This window comes from Capricornis sumatraensis, chromosome 3 (genome assembly GCF_032405125.1).
Source record: "Capricornis sumatraensis isolate serow.1 chromosome 3, serow.2, whole genome shotgun sequence".
NCBI lineage: Eukaryota > Metazoa > Chordata > Mammalia > Artiodactyla > Bovidae > Capricornis > Capricornis sumatraensis.
In genome coordinates this window covers 61,785,117-61,810,323 of record NC_091071.1, presented here as the reverse complement: position 1 = coordinate 61,810,323, position 25,207 = coordinate 61,785,117, and the positions used below count along the sequence as shown (strand labels likewise).

Genomic DNA, 25,207 nt, shown 5'->3' with positions numbered 1-25,207 from the left:
CCAGGCAAGAGTACTGGAGTGGGGTGCCATTGTCTTCTAGTGACATGTGAACTAGCTAGAATAAAACAATGTGAATATTTCCTAAACACATTTCCATTCATCATTTTTGTAATATGCCTATACTATTATATATATTATTATTCTAACATTTTTCTTTAAACCATATTAAAATAGACTTTTTAAGAATGCAGCAATGATACTTATGAAATCATAGTTTCACTTCAGAAAATATATTGAAAGTTAAAGATTAAAACTTCCATCATCTAAAATAAATCTGCACATCCTAGTGGTTCTCATACTTCAATATAGAAACATAGACAAAGATACATCTACAAAAACCTAGTTCCAAATTTTTAGTAAAACAAGGTATCTGTTGAGATTTCCAATACAACCTTGGATATAAACATTCCCATTTGAATTTTTGAAACTGTTAGCTGCCTACATAATTTTTCAAGTAACTCCTAATACAAATGCATTCTACTCAAATCTCATATTTATACCCTATAACCTGAAAATACTGTTTATGTTCCCAAGCTGAGTGCTCTCTTCCTGAAAGGTGAGCTGTGGCTAAGCACCCCCATATAAAGGCGGGTGAGTTCCCACCCATCTGTTTCATGAGAAGCAAACTAAAGAGGTTCCTTCAAGACATTCTTAGCTAGAATCGACTTCTCTACTTTATACATATAATCCTACTTATCCTCATAAAACAGTCCTTTTACTCTATTCCTTTGCATCTGTCATTAACTCTGGCTTCTTTTCATCCTTTGAATGGCTTAACTGCTAATCACATGAAAATTTTATCTTTCATATTTCTCACTTGGAACAAATTTTCCCTATTTTCCACTTGATTCTCTATTTTGTTATAGGTATTTCAAGAAAAGGTCCACTTTTTTTTTCTGTCTCAATCTTGTTTCTTTTCCCCTGTTTATCATAGAATTCTATAATTATATTTCTTATTCATATGTCACTTGGGAGGACATAATTTAGTTGAAAGAAGACTTTAAATGGTATAAGAAAGAAACTTGCCAATTCATCCAATATTTTGAAACAGACACTGCCTATCTGATATTTTCAGTATTTGCCATCTGAAGGGCTGTCGGTTGTGCTGGTAGTAAAGAATCTGCCTGCCAATGCAGGAGACATAAGAGATGCAGGTTTGATCCCTGAGTAGAGAAGATCCCCTGGAGAAGGAAATGGCAACCCACTCCAGCGTTCTTGCCTGGAAAATCCCACAGAGAGGAGCGTGGTGGGCTACAGTCCATGGGGTTGCAAAGAGTCAGACACAGCTGAAGTGACTTAGCACGCAGTAACTACAAATATCTGGGTCATTTCAGCAGGATCCAGACTTAGCAACAACATAGAAAACACTTTTACATCTTTCTCTTTTTTTAAAGTATACAGTAGTAAAATCCTGAATTTTTTCTTGTAGTATTCCTAAAATACTTGAAAATTTAGATAAAAATCATAACTATAATGTTAATTTATATCAACTTAAAATTTTTCTTCCTCTAATGCAAATTCTTTTCTCTCTAATCATAATGATTTGTTCTTAGTCCCAGTCATGTTCGACTTGTTGTGACCCCATGGACTGTAGCCCAACAGGCTCCTCTGTCCTTGGGGATTCTCCAGGCAAGAATACTGGAGTGGGTTGCCATGCCCTCCTCCAGGGGATCTTCCCAACCCAGGGATAGAACCCAGATCTCCCGCATTGCAGGTGGATTCTTAACTGTCTTAGCCACCAGAGATATTTCATATTTCATAAAGAAATATTACATATTTCATATGTATAACTAAATCAATGGCAAGTCTTTTATTCAATCACCAATTTTTAAGATGAATAAAACAGGCTGAATAAAAACATTCTCATAAATCATAAAATGTGATAAATGAAAATTATTCAATTTAGTATAGTCAATACTATATATCAATATCATATCATTTTATATGTAGAGTACCCAGGAAAATTATTTAAGGTACTGCAATTATAAAACAAACTCTTGTTTTTAAAGATTCTATTGGATTTCATACACATTTGATTATTAAAAGTGCACAAATGTTTTCAAGTATCTTTATTAAAATGTTTATATCACTTTTAAATGAACAAATGCCTTGTTAAATACTCATTAAATTAGCTCATGTTAGTTCACATTGCACAAGAAACCTGTCTGTGAATTGAGAAGACTGATTCACTGGTAAACAGTACTAAAAAGAGCTTTTCTAGAGGAAAAAAAAAAACAAAAACAAACACTACCACATAGCTCTAGCTACCAATATTCCTTACCTGGCAGAATTTATTGGTCCCAAATAAGCCTCTTCTTTTCTAAAAGAGTAAAAGTCAGAAGTAGTCATCTGGAATTTTGAGGCTAGCAAGAATAGTCACATGAAATTTAAAAAAATCCATTTGCTTTGCTCATCTCTGATTAAAAAGTCTGAAATATGTACTAACTAAAAAGCAGCAAGAGTTAGCACTTGCCATTTTTTATAATGAAAGTCATGCAGAAATGAAAAGTAAAACCTATTAGTGCAATTAACTGGTAGGCAATAAAAAGGAAAGATGGGGTTGTGGCTGTTGCCAGGAATTGAGGAGATAATTAAGGGTATGTATGGACAAATTAACCATTTTATTACAGTACTTATAAAAGGAATTCATGAAGCTAATGTTATCATACCAACTATTATATTTTCAATATCAAAATAAGAATAAACAGGTATCTTTGGGGGTATTCACAAAGTTTATGGAACTACAAATCTGTATTTGTATGAATTCTTTTTTAAGAACTCATTTGTATGAGTTCTTTTTCACTGATTATTCCAAAAAGTAATTTATATCCACACAGTGTAAACAATCATATAAAAACACATGCAGTTGCAAATAAAACCTAGCCAAGGGGGAAAAACACACCGCAACACTTCACTGAAGGCAGGATGACGTCTAGGGGAGGGCAGAGAATCCAGGGGTAGGGAAGACATGAACAAAGAACTTAGTACTAGATGACATTTACATTTGAGATAATTTTCCTGGGTGGAATTTTAGGCAAATAAAATAAAATTACAAACCTTTCACCTATCTCAATAATTTTCAAGGGGATGAAGTTCAAATTGTATGAACTTACAATGAGTCTTACAATGACTTCACTGGCCATCACATGGGGCTGGGTAGAGGAGCAAACCATGCACTACTTAATTAAATAGCAAAAAAGACTGCTCCAGAATTATACCAGGGTTTCTCATATGTGGCTGGGTATCCATACTATTCTGGAAAATGAGGACATTTCATCTTAAACGTAGCTATCTGCTTTAACCGATGTTCTATGAAGCATTTGGCAACCACTTATTATAAGTCTAGCAAGCAGTACTAGCTTTTCTACTAAACAGGAGCAGAAATCAGGTTTTTGACTTTAAAAAGTTAAAGATCAGTCATTCAACAAACATTTCTGGAGGTCTAATATGTTCCAGATGTTGTCCCAAATTAGATGGGGTAAGATGAGTCAAACACAAGAAAGGACATTGTAAAAATGAAAAAGGGTGATGATTAAGCAAATCCGTGAGGCAAGAGAAGGCCCATGAAGGTCTGTCCCCTCTTGCCCCACCCTTACTTTGAACTTTCCCCCCCTTTTCTGATTTTCTCACACTTTAAGCATCCAGGATCCTCCCTTTAACAGTGACATCAATGTGTTTGTACTCCTGCTGTATTTGCCTTTTAATTTTTTTCTCTAAGCTGTAATCTTGGAGAAGGGAATGGCAGCCCACTTCATCCCATGGATAGAGGAGCCTGGCGGGCTTCAGTCCATGAGGTCACAAAGAGTGGGACACGACTGCATGGCTAATACTTTAAGCTGTAATAATAAGAATAAACATCTTAATAAGAGCAGCTTAGATTTACAGAACTCTTTGCATGTGCCAGGAACTCTACTAAGGGATTATCTCGTGCAGCCTCCACCATCATGTGAGACAGATACCACTGTTACCTTCCTTTTACAAATGAGGAATCTGAAGCTTTGAGAAGCTTAAGAACTGGTCACCCTTGAGTCTGTAGGTTTGAAGTCAGGATTCAAACTCAGGCAGCAGTCTCTCCCCCCACTCTTCCCCGCTAACGGACCACCAAGCAGGGTTATGGATATCGTGTGTAGCACTGCTGTAGGAGGTAAGAATTGTGAAGAAAGGAGGAGTGTTTCTAGAATTTCCTGCAGCCTGAAGGGCAGCTGCCCAGTCAAGCTACACAGAAGTCCTGCTTGGTGTTTAAGTAAGTTTCCTGGAGAAATGAGTCTCAGCTTTTTTTTCCTTCCTGACCAATATATGTCTTTCTGAGGATAAACCCATTTCTTCTTGGGCTACTTCAGGAAATCCATAAATAAAAATTGGGGCTGCCCTGTTCTCTTTCCCCATTGTAACTGTTGGGCTTGCATACAGAAAAAAAAATAATGAAGTTCCAGAAATACTTAGAGATTACACAGAGCAGGTGATGGCCATCATTTGCACCTGTCCTTGATTTACTACAAAACAGACCTCAGCTACTAAATCCTTGTGACTTACAGCTTTCCGGAAGTTTGGCAAAGGATCAGTTTTTTAATCACAATATTGTCAAATTACAGGAGTACAAAAAGAATGACTATTTTTCATCCTTTCCTTTTCCATTATTGGATTTTATGGAAAAGAATGAGACAATAGGGTCTCATTAGAACTTCAAATATTCAGGAACTGACATGTCTAAAAGTGATAGCTTATGTCCCTGAAGAGCAATTTATTTCTATGAAGTTACTACAAAAAAGGTTTTGCCTTTTATATTTAAATACTCTGACCATATGCCTTTATTATTACTGTTTTACTTGTTTCAAATCCTTAAAAACGTACATAGAAACAAAGCAGACACAACTATTGCAAGACAAATTCCTTTTCTCAAAGATCAGGAAATACAAACACATATCATTGGCAGTCTTATTTCAACTACACAACTCAGTACTGCTTTGGAGTTCAAATCAGAAGTCTCAATAAAAATAAGCCACATGGAACGTTACCCTGGCACAGCATGCTGTGAGGCCTGCATTTTTGCATCTGGAACGGGTAGAAGTTGAGACTTGCCGTCCTGTCACTGATTCTCCTACCCAGAGCATCCTGACAGGGGTCCACCTGAATGCCATCAGTGTCACTGAAAGGAAGACAAATGACACGCCGCACTCTCCCCAGACTGTTGATTCAACCAAGTGCTGTATTTAGCTTTTTGCTAAAACCACACACTGTGACTGGCAAACAAAATCAGCTGTGCTCTTGTACCACAGGGATACCATTACTCCACCAGAAAGTCAACCAGAATTGGTACAAAGGCTAAAATAACACACTTAAGAAAATAATAGGTCACACTGATCTACGTCTCAGACCCACTAAAGCTATTACTATGACTACTAGTACTATTACTACTATTTTATCAAAATGTTGCAGAAGTTTACATATTTTGAGACTGGTGACAATTAGCAGTGTTTTGATAGCTGCAGAAATTAAGTGGGAACCCAGGCCCTTTCCAGAGCCTCCCTAGTGGTGGTCAATATTCCTTGTAGAAAATGTAAGTGGAGCCAGTCCAGTGACTGGAAGCAACCAGAGTATAGATCAGAATACATTTTTTTCCTTTTCTTTCTTTTCTTTTTTCCCTTAAAATGAATTGAGAAAGTCTGACATCTTTCACTGAAATTCCATATTGTTAGGCCCTCTTTGAAAATCGCTGCTGCTGCTGCTGCTGCTGCTGCTGCTGCTGCTGCTAAGTCGCTGCAGTCGTGTCTGACTCTGTGCGACCCCATAGACGACAGCCCACCAGGCTCTGCCGTCCCTGGGATTCTCCAGGCAAGAACACTGGAGTGAGTTGGCATTTCCTTCTCCAATGCATGAAAGTGACAGGTGAAAGTGAAGTTGCTCAGTCGTGTTGGACTCTTAGCGACCCCATGGACTACAGCCCACCAGGCTCCTCCATCCATGGGATTTTCCAGGCAAGAGTACTGGAGTGGGGTGCCATTGCCTTCTCTATTTGAAAAGCTCTGGAATTCATCAAATAAGAATTATCCATTCCATAACACAGTTTGCTTTTGAACTGTGGTGCTTGAAAAGACTCTTGAGAGTGCCTTAGACCGCAAGAAACCAGTGAATCCTAAAGGAAATCAGTCCTGAATATTCATTAGAAGGACTGATGCTGAAGCTGAAGCTCCAATACTTTGGCCACCTGATGTGAAGAGTTGACTCATTAGAAAAGACCCTGATGCTGGGAAAGATTGAGGGCAGGAGGAGAAGGAGGCGCAGAAGATAAGATGGTTGGATGGCATCATTGACTCAATGGACATGAGTTCGAGCAAACTCAGGGAGACAGTGAAGGATAGAGAAGCCTGACATGCTGTAGTTCATGGGGTCGCAGAGAGTCGGTCACGACTAAGTGACTGAACAACAACATTCCATGACAAAAAGGATGGCTAGGGTAAGGAAAAAACACCCTGGGATCTATTTTGAAAGAAAACTAAACTGCGTTTTTGAGTACTTTTTTTTTTTTTTAATAAATTCCACCTTGGTTTCATTTCTAGAAGATTAAAAAAAGAAACATATATAGAATGTTAGAGATGTATATTTCTGCCATAAAATAATGTCCTCTTTCTAGAGCACTCTGATAACAAAAAAATGCAACCTTTTCAGAGATTAAGTGTTTCATATCAACCTAGACAGTTCTGTCCCTTGGGAATTTTTGCTCCTTTCCAACACACTACACTTTTATAAATGTATAATTTTAGTTTGCACATACACTGTACTTTCTTGAAAATTGATTCATTTAACAATAGTTTATTAAATGACCATCATGCACTGTTTTGGGAGCTGGACATACAGTAGAGAACAGCCTTCAAAAATACAACATTCTAGCTGGGGAGGGCCATACAGGTACTCCCTGCTTTATGAAAGCTTTGCTTTGCACCATTTGGTTTTAAGAAAGACCTGTATTAGTACCTGTTTTCACTAACTGAAAGAAATCCCAACAGGATTTTTGCTTTTATGATAAAAGCTGAAACTTGAAAATAGTGTTTAGCATTTCTTTTGAAATGCTTTTACAAAGTATTACCTATATAGAGAGAGGCAGTGGGCATCTACAGCAGTGACCATAGCACCACTAAGCACCTTCCCCAGGAACTACACTCAGCATCTCAGCGCTCAGTTGCCATAGCTTTGACTTGTGTCTGGGCTTCTGTGCTTTATCTGGATTTATTTTGTGCATCCATTAACAAGATGTGTCCTATGGAAACTGCTTCTTCACTTTACAACATTTCAATTTAGGGAAGATTTTATAGTAATTCTCTACTTTCAAATAGGGGAACAAGTATTTCTAAAGTTATAAATATGGTACTTTCAGAGTGTTTTACTATGAAAAAAATAAAACAGGTGAATTGGAAAGAAACACAATTTTACCATGGATAATTCCTAAATACATTTTCACTGGCTTGATACAACTGTGATTCTGATGATTTCACATGTAAAATCATACTAAATATGTAAAGATAAGGACATTATCCCATGATTTAGGGAAGTTCATATAGAATTCAGAATCATACAACTGTTGAAAACTGCAAAGTGCATGCTCTTTGGCCTTCACAGCCATCTGTGAGATCTTCACAGAGAATTTTCTTCAGCTCCCAAGTCCCAACACAACAGTTGGATCTCAGAGCCACCACTGTCATCATACACTCAAAGAGAAAGGGAAACTACAGTGATCTGCTTTCAGAGTTCTCTAAGGATGAGAGCTAAGTGATAGATGCATCTCATCTGGAGACCTTCCTAGTGGGTTTCTGGTACAGTGTAGTTGGCCTGGTGCTTTTTAGTGAATAACAATATGACCACGAGTTACTCCTAATCACTGCAGATGGTAACTGCAGCCATGAAATTAAAAGATGCTTGCTCCTTGGAAGAAAAGCTATGTCAAACCTAGATAGCATATTCAAAAGCAGAGACATTACTTTGCCAACAAAGGTCCATAGAGTCAAAGCTATGGTTTTTCCAGTAGTCATGTACAGATGAGAGAGATGAGAGTCCCTTACAGCAAGGAGATCAAACCAGTCAATCCTAAAGGAAATCAGTCCTGAATATTCATTAGAAGGACTGATGCTGAAGCTGAAGATCCAATACTTTGGCCACCTGATGGGAAGAACTGACTCCTTGGAAAAGACCCTGATGCTGGGAAAGATTGAAGGCAGGAAGAAAAGGTGATGGCAGAGGATGAGATGGTTGGATGGCATCACTGACTCAATGGACATGAGTTTGAGCAAGCCCTGGGAGATGGTGGAGGACAGAGAAGCCTGATGTGCTGCAGTTCACGGGATCGCAGAGTCAGGCACAACTGAGTGACTGAACAACAACACATATTTTGGCTAAACTCTAACAGTTTTTTTGTAAAGGTATTACAAGAAAATGATGTTTTACATTGTTAACACTTTTAGAACTTTGGAGTTTCCAAATGAAAAAGCTAAAAGGAAAGGAATGGGTAGTTTCACCATCCCCTCTCTTTAGTGGTAAACCAGCTTAACACTCTGGTGGATAATTTTTAAATGGTTCTAGGTTGAAGGAATAAATTTTGAGTTCTTTTCCAGACAGTAGTTATTTTGTTAGTGGGAGATGCCCTAAGGTTAGACCTGTGCACCTTACTGAAGCTGAATGTCTAACTCAGACAGTAGATCCTTGTATGCAATCATATGGTCAGTGCAAATGTACAATGTTCCCTTTTCCTGGCTGGCTCCACAGGCCTGGTGATTTTCCACACTGCCAGGGATCAAGAGAGTGGCAGCAAAGCTGTAGTTATGCTGCTGGGTAATTTAAGAAGCCGCTGCAAAGAGCATTTCAAAAAGTTCAGTTTAACAAATAAGATTTTCAATTTACATCTGCAATGGGTACGAGATTTAATTGAAGGTTTACTCATACCTCATTGCATGGACACATACATGCCCAGCAATGCTTCAGGTGCTGACGTTTCTATTCAAACATTAGATGAGTAAACTTAAGAACTGCAATTCAATGGCCTATGTACCCATATTCAGATTAAAAATGCATTTTGGAAATTCTAATTGGCTAATATGATGGATTAAGGAAGCCCAGACCATGCTCAATTCCAATTCAGCTGCTCCTTTCAATGTAGGGAAAAGCCATTTAGGTAATGATCTAAATTATGTCTCTTAAGGACATCCAGTGTTTTTCTTTGTTTGTTTTCATTCTTGAACAAATGAATGCGTAGACATGACTGGAAACCATGAGAAGAGAGAGGTATTTTTCCATCAAGACACAAAGAAAGTTCTTGAAAGGCTTTCACTTTATCCTTATTATCTGATGTTCCTATAACTAAAATAATTTTTGGCCAATGCATGCATACAGATTTGAAAGTTCAGTAACAACTGTCAAAGACAAGGTAACAAAAAGTTTCCATGAAATTATTAGATGCACTGTTGAGAGAATTTATGAGAAAAGTTATAAAATATTTAAGAAAAAGGAAAAACTACCTTATAGAGTATGAATAAGAATTTAGCTCTATTCTGAATTTTATAATAGCACGGAAGAAGAAATGAAATGATGACAAATGCTATTAATATATTCTATGGAAAAGTTACTACCTTCAGAATACTATACTTTATATTTCTCAATAAGGTATATTCATATTTCAAACAACAACAGCAAAGAGCCCAAGGTGTACATAATTGACAATGAACTATTTTATCCAAAGAAAAACACTATTCAGAGTGATGGGAACAGCAACTGGATCCACCAAGAGAAACTAAAATAAATGAGTCACCTGTTACCTGTTTTATTTAGTATTTTGTCTCCTCAGGGTAAAATAAAACCAGAAATAAACTATTTCAGGAATATGGGCTGAAGAATAGGTTTTCAATAGATGCTAAAGTACTAACAAGATAGGGATTCACTTGAGGAGAGCTTATGAGAAGTGATTCTTCTACAGGACATTGAAAGAAGCTACCCAGCTTTGTTTGGAAGAACAGGTTAGTATCTGAGATAGAAGATGGTCACCTGCCTACTGGCCTTTCCTGCTTTTCTTTTTAAAATAGTGGCTTGAGAACACTCCAAACTTGGCTCTAGGATTAAGCTTCTATAACATAAAATTCAGAGCCAAAAATAAGTCTGAGAAATATGTTTTTTTTTTTAAAAAAATAGAACTTAAAAAAACCCAAACAAGCAGAACTTTTTATTCTTAGGAAAAAAAGGCATACAAATAACCAAACAGTACTTGCTGATGATTATAAATGCAATTAAAAAAAAATTATTGGTGTTAAGTCTCTGAATCTAAGTAATAGTGATATATTTGCCTATTTTTCTGGTAAATGGGCTAAAAAAAATGTCACAGGGCCTTTCTCAGTGACTAGTGAGGTAATGGGAGAAGGTAATGGCAACCCACTCCAGTACTCTTGCTTGGAAAATCCCATGGACAGAGGAGCCTGGTGGGCTGCAGTCTATGGGGTCGCACAGAGTCAGACACGACTGAGCGACTTCACTTTTACCTTTCACTTTCATGCATTGGAGAAGGAAATGGCAACTCACTCCAGTGTTCTTGCCTGGAGAATCCCAGGGATAGAGGAGCCTGGTGGGCTGCCGTCTGTAGGGTCGCACAGAGTCAGACACGACTGAAGCGACTTAGCAGCAGCAGCAGTGAGGTAATAAGCTTTCTTGATTTAAAAACCAATATCCCTCCTCAACAGCCAAACACACTGACTGACATCCTTTCAAAACCCTTCTGTCAAAGCTAAGCTTGAAAGGATGTTCAGTAACTATCAGATACCTCCTGACACTGAGGCAAAACAAGTCCGTGACACAAATTAAGAGGGCTTAAGATGAAAAGGAAACCACACCAGGCTGGAAGAATTGCAAAATTGGAAATCTGGACCTGTTTGAATGTATTCTTCATTCTGTAAAGCAAAGTGGAAATGAAGTGCTTTCGCTCTCCAAATAGAGGACAACACATTCCTTACTCTTGCACTCAGGAGGCTGACAGGTGAGGACCGCAAGGCTCAGTGCAAGGCAGCATATCTGGAACGTTCCAATCCTAAGCATCATTGTGGGCTGTCCCATGTCACACTCTCACAGGACAGCAGTAGAATGTCAGGGAGCATCTATACTTTCGAACTTTAAATTTGCTTTGAGTTTTAGGACCTTCCCCCAACTCTACCCCCAAACAGAATCCTAACTGGAAACTCGGTACAATAAAACATTGAAAACAGGTCTGGTTAAAGCATGTAGGTCTAGTCCCGGTCTCACCAGTATTATTTTACTCCAACTTTCTCACTTGAAAATGAGAAAAGTCTTGGAGAATTTTAGTAACTTGCTTGAACCTCTACAGCTAAGACCAGAACCCAGATCTCCTGCTCTGGTTACCAAGTTTGAAATAAAAATCCCTTTTAAAAAATACAAATGATGTGCCAAATATTACATAGGGTATTCTTATATTAAAAATGCTTTGTTGTTTACCTGGAAATCAACTTTAACTGGGCATCTTGCATTTTATCTGTTCCCTTCTCCCATTCCCTTCCAAGGATGTCATGGCTATAGCAGTGTTGATTCTACTGGTCCTTCTTCTTCATGCAGGCTTACCTGCCACATTTAACATCTTAGGACTTCAGTTAGGAAAGTGGCTTCCCTCGTGGCTCAGAGGTTAAAGCGTCTGCCTGCAATGCAGGAGACGTGGGTTTGATTCCTGGGTTGGGAAGATCCCCTGGGGAAGGAAATGGCAACCCACTCCAGTATTCTTGCCTGGAGAATCCCATGGACAGAAGAGCCTGGTGGGCTACAGTCCACGGGATCGCAAAGAGTCAGACACGACTGAGCATTAGGAAAGTGGTCCCTGAGTGGTTTTGTGGATGGGTAACATAAAAACTATTATATATTATATAGTCATCTTGCTATTACCTTTTTGTATGGATGGATATGTATATACATATTTACTCTTCTCAGCAAAAAAAATTTTTGATTCAACTCTGTATTTCTATAATATAAAATATACCATAGTTGCAAACTAAAATAAAGAATTTTAATAAAGTGCCTTCCTCTGCTTTCTGGGGTGATAATTGCTTTATTAAATAAAGCTTTATTAAATAAGTATAGCTTGATATTTATTAATTTGATTTATAATTATTTTTATGAGATGCAAGGAGGCTACATTTAACACCAAAAGTAGTTTAAACTGAACTGCTTTCCTTTCTTTTGAATTTGTAAGGAAATGTAGTATTTTGAATTTGTAACAAAGGAACATTTACTTCTAGGTAAAACTATTTTATCCACCAAATTTATTTCAAATATAAACAAAGTCCTTTCTATCCCCATGTGTTCAGAGTAAGAGCATCATATATAAGAGAAAAATGAATATGCAAATAAAATAAAATCATCCATTTAAAACATGTCAATTTCCTTACATTTTGACCATGGACATGGCATCAAGATTTCCTAATCAAGCAAAGGAGAAAGACCTATAAGAATTACATAGCAAGTTGTCATGAATCACAAAGTCCCTTAGTAATGTTCATGAAGAGTCTTAATATCATGAAGCAAAAATCACTGGTGTTTTTAATCTATCTCTGAAGACTTTCACAAACATTTCTGAATTATTCTGTTTTCCATTCTGAAATTCGGTCTTTAAGGATGCTGGCTTCAAAATCTTCACAACACTCATTTGAAAATTTTTATTTACCCTTCTGTCTCCCTCAACTTCTAACACTTACTAAAATGGAAAAAAATAACGACATCCAATAGCATGAGAAGTTGATATGTCACTTTATTTAAAAGGATTCTTATAATTAGTCAGGAATCAGTGAATCTCTGCCTCACATCAGAACCATATCACACTAACAATTGTTGGCAGTTATCAAACCACTGCAGTCCAAGTGGCCTCCTGAAGCTGGGGTTAAAAGCTGGCCTCTGGAAATCAACTGTTCTCAGCAGAGAAGAATATTTCAGTGATATGGAAGCCGAAATGGAGACTATAATCTTTTGTGATTACCCTTGAGGCTGAAGCAAATGTGAAAAGGAAAGCCTATGAATTGCTGATAATTTCCTGTGATGATTGATTTCCAGGAAATTCTGATATTACTCTTGCTTGTAACCAAAATGATGGTTCCCCAGAAAGTGTAGCTTCAAAGAACTTCACATCTGGCTATCACAATTCTTCTTCAGAGGCTACTCATCCATTAAAGGGGCTGGTCTTGTGAAGTGGCAGCTCTCTCAGAAGACAATAGAGGGTCTGATTGCACAAGGAGAGATGAACTATGTGCCACAGGCTCTTTCTAGAAAGTTCTTTTATGAAGGAACTGATTGAAAATGTATCTGTTTTAATCCCTCCCTTCCTGCCCTAGAAGTCTACAGATTGATACATTTCTCTGCTATTCCTGACAGCTATGGAGCTAGAATATCTTGGCTTGTACATTTTTAAAGTTTTAATTAGGCTATTGTTTATATTCTAAGAAAGGACAGTTTTCATACATATGTACATAACTTTAAGGGATAGAGTATAAATCTACCAGTCGTTTTTTAGGAAGCATTGAGTTTACAGGTAGATGTCACACTGAATTTACAATTAGGTATTACTGCACAGGTTGCATGGGTTTTTCTCATATGGCTGGCAAATTTAATTCAAATTAAATTGGCAAATTAGATTAAAAAAGAAGGCAGTATGGTGAAAAGATTTCTGTAACAGTCAAAGATCCAAAGAATTTTTAGAATATACCTCCTTTATCAATACAGAAAGGATAAATGAACATGTGGACTATTTTGAGCTTAAAATGCTTTTAATTTCCATTTTAACTAATATCAATTTGATTAATAAATAATGTGAGAATAAAGGTTCTATATTTGAAAGTCAACAGTAGTTTGAAAATATAACAGAAAACATCTTTGTGTCTTTGGTGTCAATGGCCGTGTGTCACAGGTGCAAAGCTTTGGGGCTCAAAATATCTTTATACGTGGCCTTTAAAATCTAAATATTATTGAAGATAAATGGAGGAAAAAGGAATCCAGCCAAACTAGTTGTGGTTATTCCCAACCTCCACTCAATATACCTTCTCCCCAGCACTGCTCAAAATTCATTATTCCTCTTCATTGTGTTCAGGCAGTCAGGTGATTCTGGTCTTTAGGTATGCACTACTGTTATATCATTCAAGCTAATGTAAATTGAGTGCCTGCTTAGTGCCAGACATGACTTCTTCAAGCTGACTGTAAATTTAAAACTCACGATGAGGTCTTAGCCATATTCTTAGCATCAACCTTAGTTAGGATTGCTCTAATGCATAATTCTAGCTGCAGGGATAAACATATCTTGATTTATTTAAGGTAACTGGTTAAGAAGATGAGATCAAAGAGATAGAAATATTGATAAAAATATTTATATTATTTATAAGAATACAGCTTTTCTGTTTGGGAATCACCTCATAAACATCTCATTTGAAATTGATGGGTATTTTAAATTATTAAAAATAGGATGGTGGCATGTTATATTGTTTCGATTTTTTCACATTCACTAAATTCCAGAAATTTTCTAAATTGTCAGTCATATCCTCAATACTCCATAAATATAATAACTCAAATTTGCATGATGTCATGATATAGACTAGGAAGGTATTAATCATCCCCTAGTTTTAGATTGAGGAAAAGTAGAACCAAGTTGCTTTTTTCAAGATCACAGAAAACAAGTCCATTGTGGTGTTCTGACTCTTGTCAAGTGCTCCTTCCCTATGTAATGAAATAGACCGCTCTTGCTTTTGCTCCCCTCCACTCTGGTTCCTGCTCCCCAGGGTGGCACGAAGTAGAGTCCAAGGCCAGGTAGGACTGTTAGAAGACTCACTTTGGAACATGTCAAGCAGCCTTGTTTCTCAGATCAGAGGGGATGTTCCAAGTGGTTTGGGGGAGGAAGTGGGATATAAATGCTGAATGACTGACTGACTAAAAGAATGAATGCCGCTATCTCCTTTAGAACGTAAGTATGTCAAAGTTGAAACGTAAGTATGTATCATGTGATGATGGCTATTAGTAATCATTTTAACATCTAATAGCTTCAGCTCATTTTGGAAATGGAAATTTTGTGGACTTGATTATCATGACAACGAACCCTTTTACATATTATGGAAATTTGATGTCTATATAAGGAAAACAAAGAAATTAGACCCAGATACAAATTTTTAATTATTGGAGACTTTCTGTATATATCTAATTATTTGTAAATCACCAGCCTGTGAAAGAGAACACATATATTTCCCACTCTACCTCTCAGATCTTCACTTGGCTCTAGAAATGGTCCCTAATAAGAGAAAACAAGGATGCGACTGACAAGACAAATTCATCTTCTGAATGGAATATACTGCAAAGTCTGATGTTAGGAGCCACGGGGATTTACTGGATACTTTAAATAATATGCCCCACATGAACAACCTGTGAGAAATACACACATTTAAATTCAGGATACTGTAAGGGTGGAGAATCAGCTCTTGCCTGTCTGATAGTTTTTACTGCCTTCTTTTCATTGGCAGAGATGTCTATGGGAAGAAATGAGAAGACTAGATTATATTCTACAACCTTCTGCTCCACAAAAAGGATACCACAAAGACACATGTATGTGTTAAAAAAAATTTCATTGTAGAATGCCTTTAAAATGCACTAAAGCCCTCTGATACTAGAATTCCATGAAAATAAGGTATTATTCACATAATTTATATTCTTTCACATTGTCTCAAGCATCAGAACGTAAAAAGGAAGGTAAGAAAACTTAAATTGATAGCTAAACCTGGTGGAAAAAAAGTATTTTTCCAAGATCCCTACTGAGCTCTGCAAAGATGTTGAAACTTCACAGATTGCTAAATAGGACTCCAATTCATCTTTAGCACCCTCAAAAGCCACTATAAAAATACAGGGATTAGAATATTCCAAAACATGTTTTTCCCTTCCCCAAAGAGATTTGAGATCTAATTCTGAACATAAGAATCTAGAGAGAAGAAAAAAAAGTCTGTGCTGTTGATGGGTTCCCAAGCTTTTGATAAAGGTTTCTCAAAGGAACACTACCATCAGTGATTGTTTATAGAGCAACTGATTTAGAAATACTGTTTCTGGGCTGGAAGCAATGTTTTGTACAATAATATTCTGCCACATTTTATACTTATTAAGTTCTCCTACTTTACCACGGGCATTAAAAAGGCTTGGTCACTGCAAGAACCTAGGAACAAGGTTGTTGGTGGTTTCTTCTTTCAATTAGCTGGAGATTTGTTAAGAATAAGATACATTTTTTAAAAAGAGGGCCTGACACAGACACTTTTGCCAAGTTGACTCTACTCTAAAAAATGCTGACCTGGGACAGCTCCAAGACTGAAGATCTGTCTTGCCAGAAAATCTCATGTGCCCTCCAAGTACACATAATCCTTGAAACTCTAGCACTGAAGATGAGGCTCCAGAGCCATGTGAGGTTGAGGCTAGGATAATGAAAGGGACACGAAAGAGGACACAGCATGGTGGAACTATGGGTTCCTCTTTTCACATGCTCCTGAAACCTTGTGATTCCTGACCCTGTAAAGGTCCACCAAGGTCTTAATCTGATGTTTCTTCGCAGCTTTTATCAACTGACTTCACTATTCATTATAAGCAGAATCCTCTGTTATCTGATGACAAATTAAACAAGAGGAAGAAGTAATATCTATCAGATAGTGAAAGCAGCTTCTGTCTTATTCACTATTACTCCTCCTTAGCACAAAGACTGGCACATGTAGACATTCTACAAGTGGTTGTGAATGCATGTTTTTTCCTGGATGCCTTGAACAAATAATTTCATTAAGGACAGAGCACATATATGGCCACATATTATGTAAGCATACATGCATATATACATACCATATCAATAATATCTATATATTCTAAAAGGATTTCAAGAGTGAAAAGAGAACTGGGATATTTGAACACAATCTAAGGACTTCACTAAATTGATATAGATTTTAAAGGCAGGTAAAAATGGAATGTTCTAGATTACTTCAGGTTTCCTTACAGTAACATCTCATGAGAAGCATGGCATGAATTCACAGCAAAGTGAATGTGAGTTTGAGTCCTGATTTCTTTATTTTGGACATCCTTGATAAATATATGATTATCTCTACTAAAAGAAAGAAAAAAATTTTAATAGTTATTAAAATCACAAACTATGAACTATCCAAAATCTCAAAGAATTTAAAACAATAAAATAAATGGTAAACATATTCTCATTGTATAACTTGTTATGGATGATTCAAAGAATCATATAGCAATTTGGGACTTTATACAATAGAAATAATCTTTATTCTTCTCCACATGTTTGTTCATGAGTCAGGAAAAAAATAATTTCAAGGTAGGTAATAAAAATCCATTTTTTTTTTCACAAAAATAAGATCATTGTGCTTCTTGCAATAAAGTATCAGTGATCTTCATTGTGCATATCCTTTCCTGGAGGAGATGCAAAAACATGGCAGGACTCACAAAGACATCTGAAATAAACAGGCATGGAAAATACTGCCAGTCAGCAGAGAAACTGACAGATGACTGTGGTCTTACGGGAGCTCTTGATTATAGCTATAGCTCTGGAGCATCACACAAATATATCTGTGCATTATCTAATATGTGACTGTCAAAAAGAAACTTGAAAAAGTTGGACATGATTTAGCAAATGAATAATAACAAAAGCAATATATAGGCTGTACATGTGTCTTAGTCTGCTTGAGCTGCCATAACAAAATACCATGGACTGGGTGGCTGAAATAAGAGAAATAAATTTCTCACAATCTTGGAGGCTAAAAGCCCAAGATCAAGGGCACCAGCACAGTCAGGATATGATAAGAGCTGTCTTTCTGCTTGCAGATGGCTTCCTTTTCACTATGTTCTCACACGGTAGATAAAGGAATAGCTTTCTGGTGTCTCTACTTAAAAGGGCACTAATCACATTATGAGGGCACCACCCTCATGACCTCATCTAACTAAGTATCTCTCAAAGGCCCCATTTCTAAGTATTATCAGGTGTTAGAGCTTCAATACGTGAATTTGGGGAGGAGGACATATTCAGTCGATAGCAGCATGTATGTAGGTACGCCTACAAAATGGACCTGCTTTATCATATTAAGTTGACATGATCCATCATGGTAAGTATGCAACTTATTTAAAATTTGAAGATGTCTCTTATTAAGGATAACCATGTATTATCCAGGTATAGAATACCAAGTATTAAATACCAGGTATTATCCAGGTAAGAGAAAGAGAAAAATGGAATCTACAATAAATGATTGGGAGATTCCGATTCTAATAGGAAGAAATAATTATATACATTTGGCAGCTAAAAATAATCATGCGCAAAAATTAAAGGATGGCCATGAAGTGCTTTGCCAATTGAAGTAAAGTGAATAACAAAATAAAGAAAATAGTTCTATTGGGATGAAAAAATTCATTCTTTCGGGCCTTTCTTGAACACTATGAAGTTCAGTAACTATTTTCACTTTATCTATTTGTGGGGGGGGTGGTGGTTATTATATTATCTTGCCTTTTCTTACTTATTAATTCTATTTCTTATAAGTTTCTTGGGCACTATGATACTCTTGTTTAATTTTTTATTTATTTCCTTCCCCAAACCCAGTACTCTTTAGTTCATATATTATGTTTTCATATGGAATGTTAATTCCATAACTAATGACCTTGATTTTAAACTAAATGCTCCTAAGACTAGGACCTAGGACAAAGAATGCAGTTGATATTTGTAGAGTTTCCATAACATCCACACAGAGAAAGCCAGAACTATAGCTAGAGAATAGTTTCTATCTAATTACTCCTTTTAAGCTAAAAAAGGATGACAATTCTCAGGAAAATAAAAGTAAACACCTACTCTTATCACCTTGTCCTTAGGGCTCAGAAATGCTGAAATTCTCTTTGATAGATGGGGTACCAGGGACATTGAAAACTGAGGAACTAGGGCCCTTTCCTCCATCCTTCCTTCAAAAAAGTTTTATTGAGCAGCTGTGCCAGACACCAAGCATACAAAGATAAACAAAATATAGCCCCTGTACTCAAGAGTCTGACATTCCAGTGAAGACTGATAGTTAATCAGGGAGAATATGGTGCAATTGGGAGTTACTCTGGGAATACAGAGGATGGGCACTTAAGTCAGACTGGAAGAATCATAGCAAGTTTCCTGTGAAGGAGGTGCTATCTATGTTGGGCCCTGAATGACAAATAAATGGAGGCTGGGTAGCATGGTGGAAGTGAGCCTCAGTGACTTGCCTGGCAGGAAAGCCTATCAAATTTTAGATAAAAAGGTCAAGATCTTTAAAAATTTACATTTTGGTTTGCTCAGTCTTTCACCCGTAAGAGGCTCAAATAGTGCCTCTGTGAAGTACAACTCCTTAAGAGCAGAGTTAACATCCTCATTCTCCAGACACGCACCCTTGACATACAGTCCACCACAAAACATCAGTGAGCCAAACCCCATCTTCCCTAGCATGTCTCCTCAGAACTCTCCTTCAAAAGTGTTCTTGAATTTTTTGCTCATTCTCACCTATAAACACCGAGAGAGATTTTGTCAGTTGTAAGGGAAGATGGCCACTGTATGAATCCTGTGAAGCATGTATCTTCTTTGCATACAATTTAGTATAGAATAGCCACCTATTCTGCTTTCAGATATGACAGAATCCCATTTCACTCTTGCTGTGTTTATTGTGTAACAGTATCATACTCCACTATAAAAACAGGAGGAAATCATTACTTCACATATGTATTTTAAATCCACTTAGAGAAAACAGCAAAACTTGGAACTTAAAAAGCTTTCAGCTATGGTCTCAGAGTACAGTGTTCATTCTTCTGATAATAGTTATGAGTTAAAATATATTTCTTATATTTACTAATATTATTCTTGATTTAAGAATGAAGTGATTATGGTAGCATTTCATGTTGGTTCTCAAAGAGCGCATAGACTACTGAGTAGAATCTACTTTTTAAATTTGCTAATAAGAAATTATAACTTTAAAAAATACATCCTGGTTCATAGACATTGTTTGCAGAGGTATATTTTACACATTCAAAAAATCCTTTCCTTTTTCTGGTTAATGATTCTGCTGAAAATTGTCTACCAAGCTGCCAAAAAGAGCACAGAAGATTTCTGATTGAGCATTGTTCACACTGAATGAGGTGGGAGGTGACATGGAGCAAAAAAGCCAAGGACATGGAAGAGCCAGAACATCTGTTGTGAAGTTAGAAGATTCTAATTCAAGACTCAGTTCTTCCTTCACTCATGCCTTTGCCTCATGTAGACAGTAGGAATAATAATCATGACGATTAAAATGTTCTAAGGTCTGAGTCCTTTGAAGAATGTAAAACATCTCAAAATACAATAATCCAGTATAATTATCAGTAGTGATGTAAAACTATTTTCCTAGGAAAGTGTGGACAGTGACTTCTGTGAAATGGCCCTGGGAAGTCTGTTGGGTGAATTAGACATTGGAATGGAAAAGATGATAGGAAAAGGATTAGAGTAATTGAAACTTCAAATCAGTGAAAAATCATAGGTAACCCAATGATCCCATAAATTCAGGTTTTTTTTTGCAAGATGATGGAGGATCTCACTTAAAAATTAAATGACTTAATTTTTAATACATTACCAGAAGAACTCTCTATCCAATAAATGCCTTGGATATAACATATAGAGAATAAAATGATTATATCAGGCAGTTCTTTGCTATATTCTTCACTTTCATGAAAAAATATTTTCATTTGAAAGTTACAAGTTTATTTGCCTCTAAGAAGAAAAAACAATGAAATTCTACTAGTAGAATTATTCCTCGGATTTTCTCAAATATTAACATGCTGCTGCTAAGTCACTTCAGTCGTGTCCAACTCTGTGCGACCCCATGGACTGCAGCCTACCAGGCTCCTTTGTCCATGGGATTTTCCAGGCAAGAGCACTGGAGTGGGGTGCCATTGCCTCCTCCCAAATATTAATATATCTTATGGTTAATTGCTGTGGTGGCTCAGATGGTAAAGAATCTGCCTGCAATGCAGGAGACCTGAATTCGATCCCTGGGTCAGGAAGATCCACTCAGTATTCTTGCCTGGAGAATCCCATGGACAGAGAAGCCTGGTGGGATCTATGGGGCTGCAAAGAGCTGGGCATGACTGTGACTAACATCAGTGCATCTGTAAGCCCTTCACAACATTAACAAGCCACTATAAGGCTGGTTTTTTTTTAAACTTATAAAATATTCTTTCCACTGTTGGTTCACAGCCATTAAAAACAGAGAAGTATATGTAAGACATTTAGAAGTTCTCTAAAAGTGACTTAGAGAATAGCGCTAATCAGATGGTAGGTTCCTGTTATATATGTACATAACATACTTCTAGAAGGGGCTGGAAGAATGTATGCCAGCTGCTGAGAGCACTTTTCTCTAGTGAAGGGAGTGTGTCTACAGCAGTAAGGAACGGCGACTTTGACATTTTGCTTTGAACGTTAATGTTTTAGTTGAATTTTTGAAATAAGTACTACTTGTGGTTAAAAAAAAAAAAATACTCTGACAGTGACTGGACTTCTGCAGTGGTTATAAATGCTGTCTTTCAAAAGTACATTAATCAAAACACGAATATCTAATAAATGTTTTCAGAAGTATAGCTTAATTCAATTATGTCTGGAATGCATCACCCATGTTTAGACAGAGGATAGAATAGGCATGCTTCAGTTCATTCTCTAAAATGGCACAATGTGTTGCTGTGGCATGGCCACTCCTGATGGATTAATGTGAGCAGGGCAGGTGTGATTTACCTTACTGAGCTGCTCGACTTCACTAGAAACAGTGTTCACCATTTTAGGCCTTAAAAAAAATTGTGTGACTTGTGTCTGAAAAACCCCAAGAAGATGAAAACATTCAACCATTTACTTGCTAAGTCAAGGCCAGTGTTCTTTAAAAAGCTGGCTGACCAATGACCCTTTAATTACCTTACAAGGCCTAAGTTATGACAGAAGGCCTGTCAGCAGATTTTATTTACAATCCTTGAGGAAAAGTCCTGTTGCTGTTTTCACTTCATACAGAAGATAAATCTGCAGAAGGAAATATTTGGCAGTGCTTCAGATGTCCCCTGTCTGGTGATGCTGATAATGCAGTTCTTTTTCTTGATTATGGTAGCTTCTATTCTATAATGTTGGATCATTCATGTAGACCATCATGCCCCAACCGGCGGTATTCATTGACTGAACAGACATAATTTATGCAATTATCTGAACTGGTTAATCTTTTCTTTTACTGTAAGCTTAGAAGTTGGGTATGGACAGATTTGGGGCGGAATTCTATTGTTGAAGGGTGTCATGTTCCACATGGCATACCTATAAAAACTGTCTTTCATTCAGATAAAAGGTTAGCTGCCCTGAATAAAGAACATTGGCAATTACAGGTAATTCACTGATATTTATCATGTTTTAAAAGGAATGTCAAAGTATCATGTGGACAACTAACATGTAGATCCGAAGTGAATTTTTTCTTTTTACTAATAGCATCAGATTCACATAATCTACAATAGCTTCCAAATAAAATTTCTGTTTTTGTAAGAGTCTTTATCTAAAAAAATCTTCCAAATAAAAATGTCCCCAGAGAGCTGAAAAATAAACTTTTTTTTTCTTTCTAGTAGCAAGGAAAAATCAATGTGACTTGAGATCTCTAAATTTTGCTCCTGAGCATGGGAACAGCATCCCAGAAATAACATAGGTTCTGAAGTCCCTGAAAAGTCTATCAAAATTACACAAAGCAACAGGTGAAAGTTGCCTGCGTAAATATTTGTAAAGTAAATATGCTGGCTTTGTTTGGACTAATTCTCATGGGTGAAGCATTATCTTGCATAATACAGCTGAGTTGCATAACCAATATATGGTATAAAATTACACACTTGGGCACAGGTCACATCTACTGCCTATTCACAACTGCAATGAAAGAGACTGAGGAGGAGATTAATAAAATAAAAATGCATATACTCACTGTGTTAAAATTTGGAAAGAGCCCAACAGCAGAATTACTGTCCACTGGAAATGACATAAACGGTTTGATATCCAGTGAAGGCTGCATCATCAGGGTAGGTGCGCGCACAAGAGCAGGAAGGGTAGTAGTATGGCATGTACTGCCTGCCAAGAACAAAACAAAAATGAATGTAACCTCTTGCTCACATCCATCTCCCTCCCCAACTTAAAGCACATAAACAAGACTGCTGAGCTGCAACCTGCAAGCAAGAGTTATGCTAAGTCGCTGGACATGACTTCGCAACTAAACCACCACAGAGTTATGCTGGCAGTCAGCAAATGGTACAGGAGGAGAAAATACTGTTAAAAAGGGTCTTCTTGCTCAGTGTCTAAGACAGTGATACAGGATGCTTCCCTATGGCAAAGGCCAGGGCTGCTCAGACTCTGCTGAGACACACAGTACACAGACCCTGCTGGCATGTGGGGCAGAATAGCATCCTCTTGTTCAACTCTTGCCTCCAACTGGCCAAAAAATGCAGGAGAGAGGAGGGGAGGAGCCTCTTGAAGCCAGATGCTCTTTATTATTCATAATTATTGACTGGTCAGTGGGAGCATTTTATGCAAATCAGAGATAGGCATAGGGTTTTCACCCAAGGAAGAAACCTGGGACTCATAGTTACGGTCTACTTCCAAAAAAAGTTATCACTTGGACGATTTGTTCTCTAAAAAAAAAAATTAGAAGGTTGTCCTTAGTCTAGACACTGGAGAGTTAAAGAATCCAAACAGAGGGATGATGTGGCAGGGTTTTGGAGGGACACAGAGGAGGTGGAACTAAATTTTTTATTTCACCTTTTATTTCTAATGAGCCTTGCATTATTTTAGTAACTAGCCCTTTAACAAGTCTATTAGTTGTCTTTATATATCCGGTATAAGCTGTCTGTAGGAGATTTAAAACACTGCCATCCACCATAACACATGTTTTTCTTTAGTCTGCAGTCTCCACATACCGCAGATCAGTAACTGCTAGTGCAGGTGGCTCTCTGGGAGACAGGCTCTGATATCCCTTTTTAAACAAAATATGCCAGGCAGATAAAGAAGAAATTCACACACTTAGAGTGTACAACTAAATGATTTTCAGATATTCAGAGTCCTGTGCAACCAGGACCATAATCGATACTCGATTTTCATGATCCCTAAAAGAAACTCCATACTTATTAGCAGTCACTCTCACTTTCTCCCAACACCTCCAGCTCTTGGTAGCCACTGATCTACTTTCTGTCTCTACAGATTTGTCTTTTCTGGACATTTCACATAAATGAAATCACATAATATGAGGTCTTTTGTGACTGTTTTCTTTTACTTGGCATGCTTTTAAGATGCATTCATATTGTAGCATGTATCAGAATGTCAGTCCTTTTAAATGATTAATAATATTCTATTGTAGATGTACCATTTTTTATTACTTATTCATCAGTTAATGGATATTTGGGCTGTTTCCACTTTGGGGCCATTATGAATAATGCTGATATGAACATTTGTTTGTAAATTTTTGTGTGACAATGTTTTTAGTTCACTTAGATATACACCTAAAAGTGGAACTGGGGATTGTTGGGTCATATGATAGTCAAATGGTTTAACCTTTTGAGAACTTTCAGGCTGTCTTGCAAAATGGCTAAACCATTTTATACTACCACTGGCAGTATATGAAGGTTCCAATTTTCTCTGACATGCTGATAATGTGCTGTGCTTAGTCACTCAGTAGTGTCTGACTCTTTGGAACTCCATGGATTGTAGCCCACCAGGCTCCTCTGTCCATGGAGTTTCTCCAGACAAGAACACTGGGTGGGCTGCCATGCCCTCTTCCAGGGACTCTTCCCAACCCAGGGATTGAACCTAGGTATCTCGCATTGTGGGCAGATTCTTTACCATCTGAGCCACCAGGGAAGCCCAAGAATACTGGACTGGATAGCCTATCCCTTCTCCAGGGCATCTTCCCAACCCAGGCATTGCACTGGGGTCTCCTGCATCGCAGGCAGATTCTTTATCAGCTGAGCTACCAGGGAAGTCCTGCTGCTGCTAAGTAGCTTCAGTCATGTCTGACTCTGTGCGACCCCATAGACGGCAGCCCACCAGGCTCCCCTGTCCCTGGGATTCTCCAGGCAAGAACACTGGAGTGGGTTGCCATTTCCTTCTCCAATGCATGAAAGTGAAAAGTGAAAGTGAAGTCGC

At 37.4% G+C, this 25,207-nt stretch overlaps 1 protein-coding gene across 4 annotated transcripts in view; it reads right to left on the bottom strand.

The window, feature by feature from the left end:
* The window catches only part of ZNF385B (zinc finger protein 385B), a 353,720-nt gene that overhangs the window by 75,069 nt on the left and 253,444 nt on the right, over positions 1–25,207 (bottom strand). For 3 of the 4 annotated variants that reach the window (XM_068967001.1, XM_068967003.1, XM_068967004.1), the window contains one exon: positions 23,001–23,143. In XM_068967001.1, coding sequence (XP_068823102.1) covers positions 23,001–23,143 — 143 coding nt within the window. Of the gene's footprint in view, positions 1–2,281; positions 2,321–23,000; positions 23,144–25,207 lie in introns of all 4 variants that reach the window. The other variant, XM_068967002.1, reaches the window with a different exon arrangement.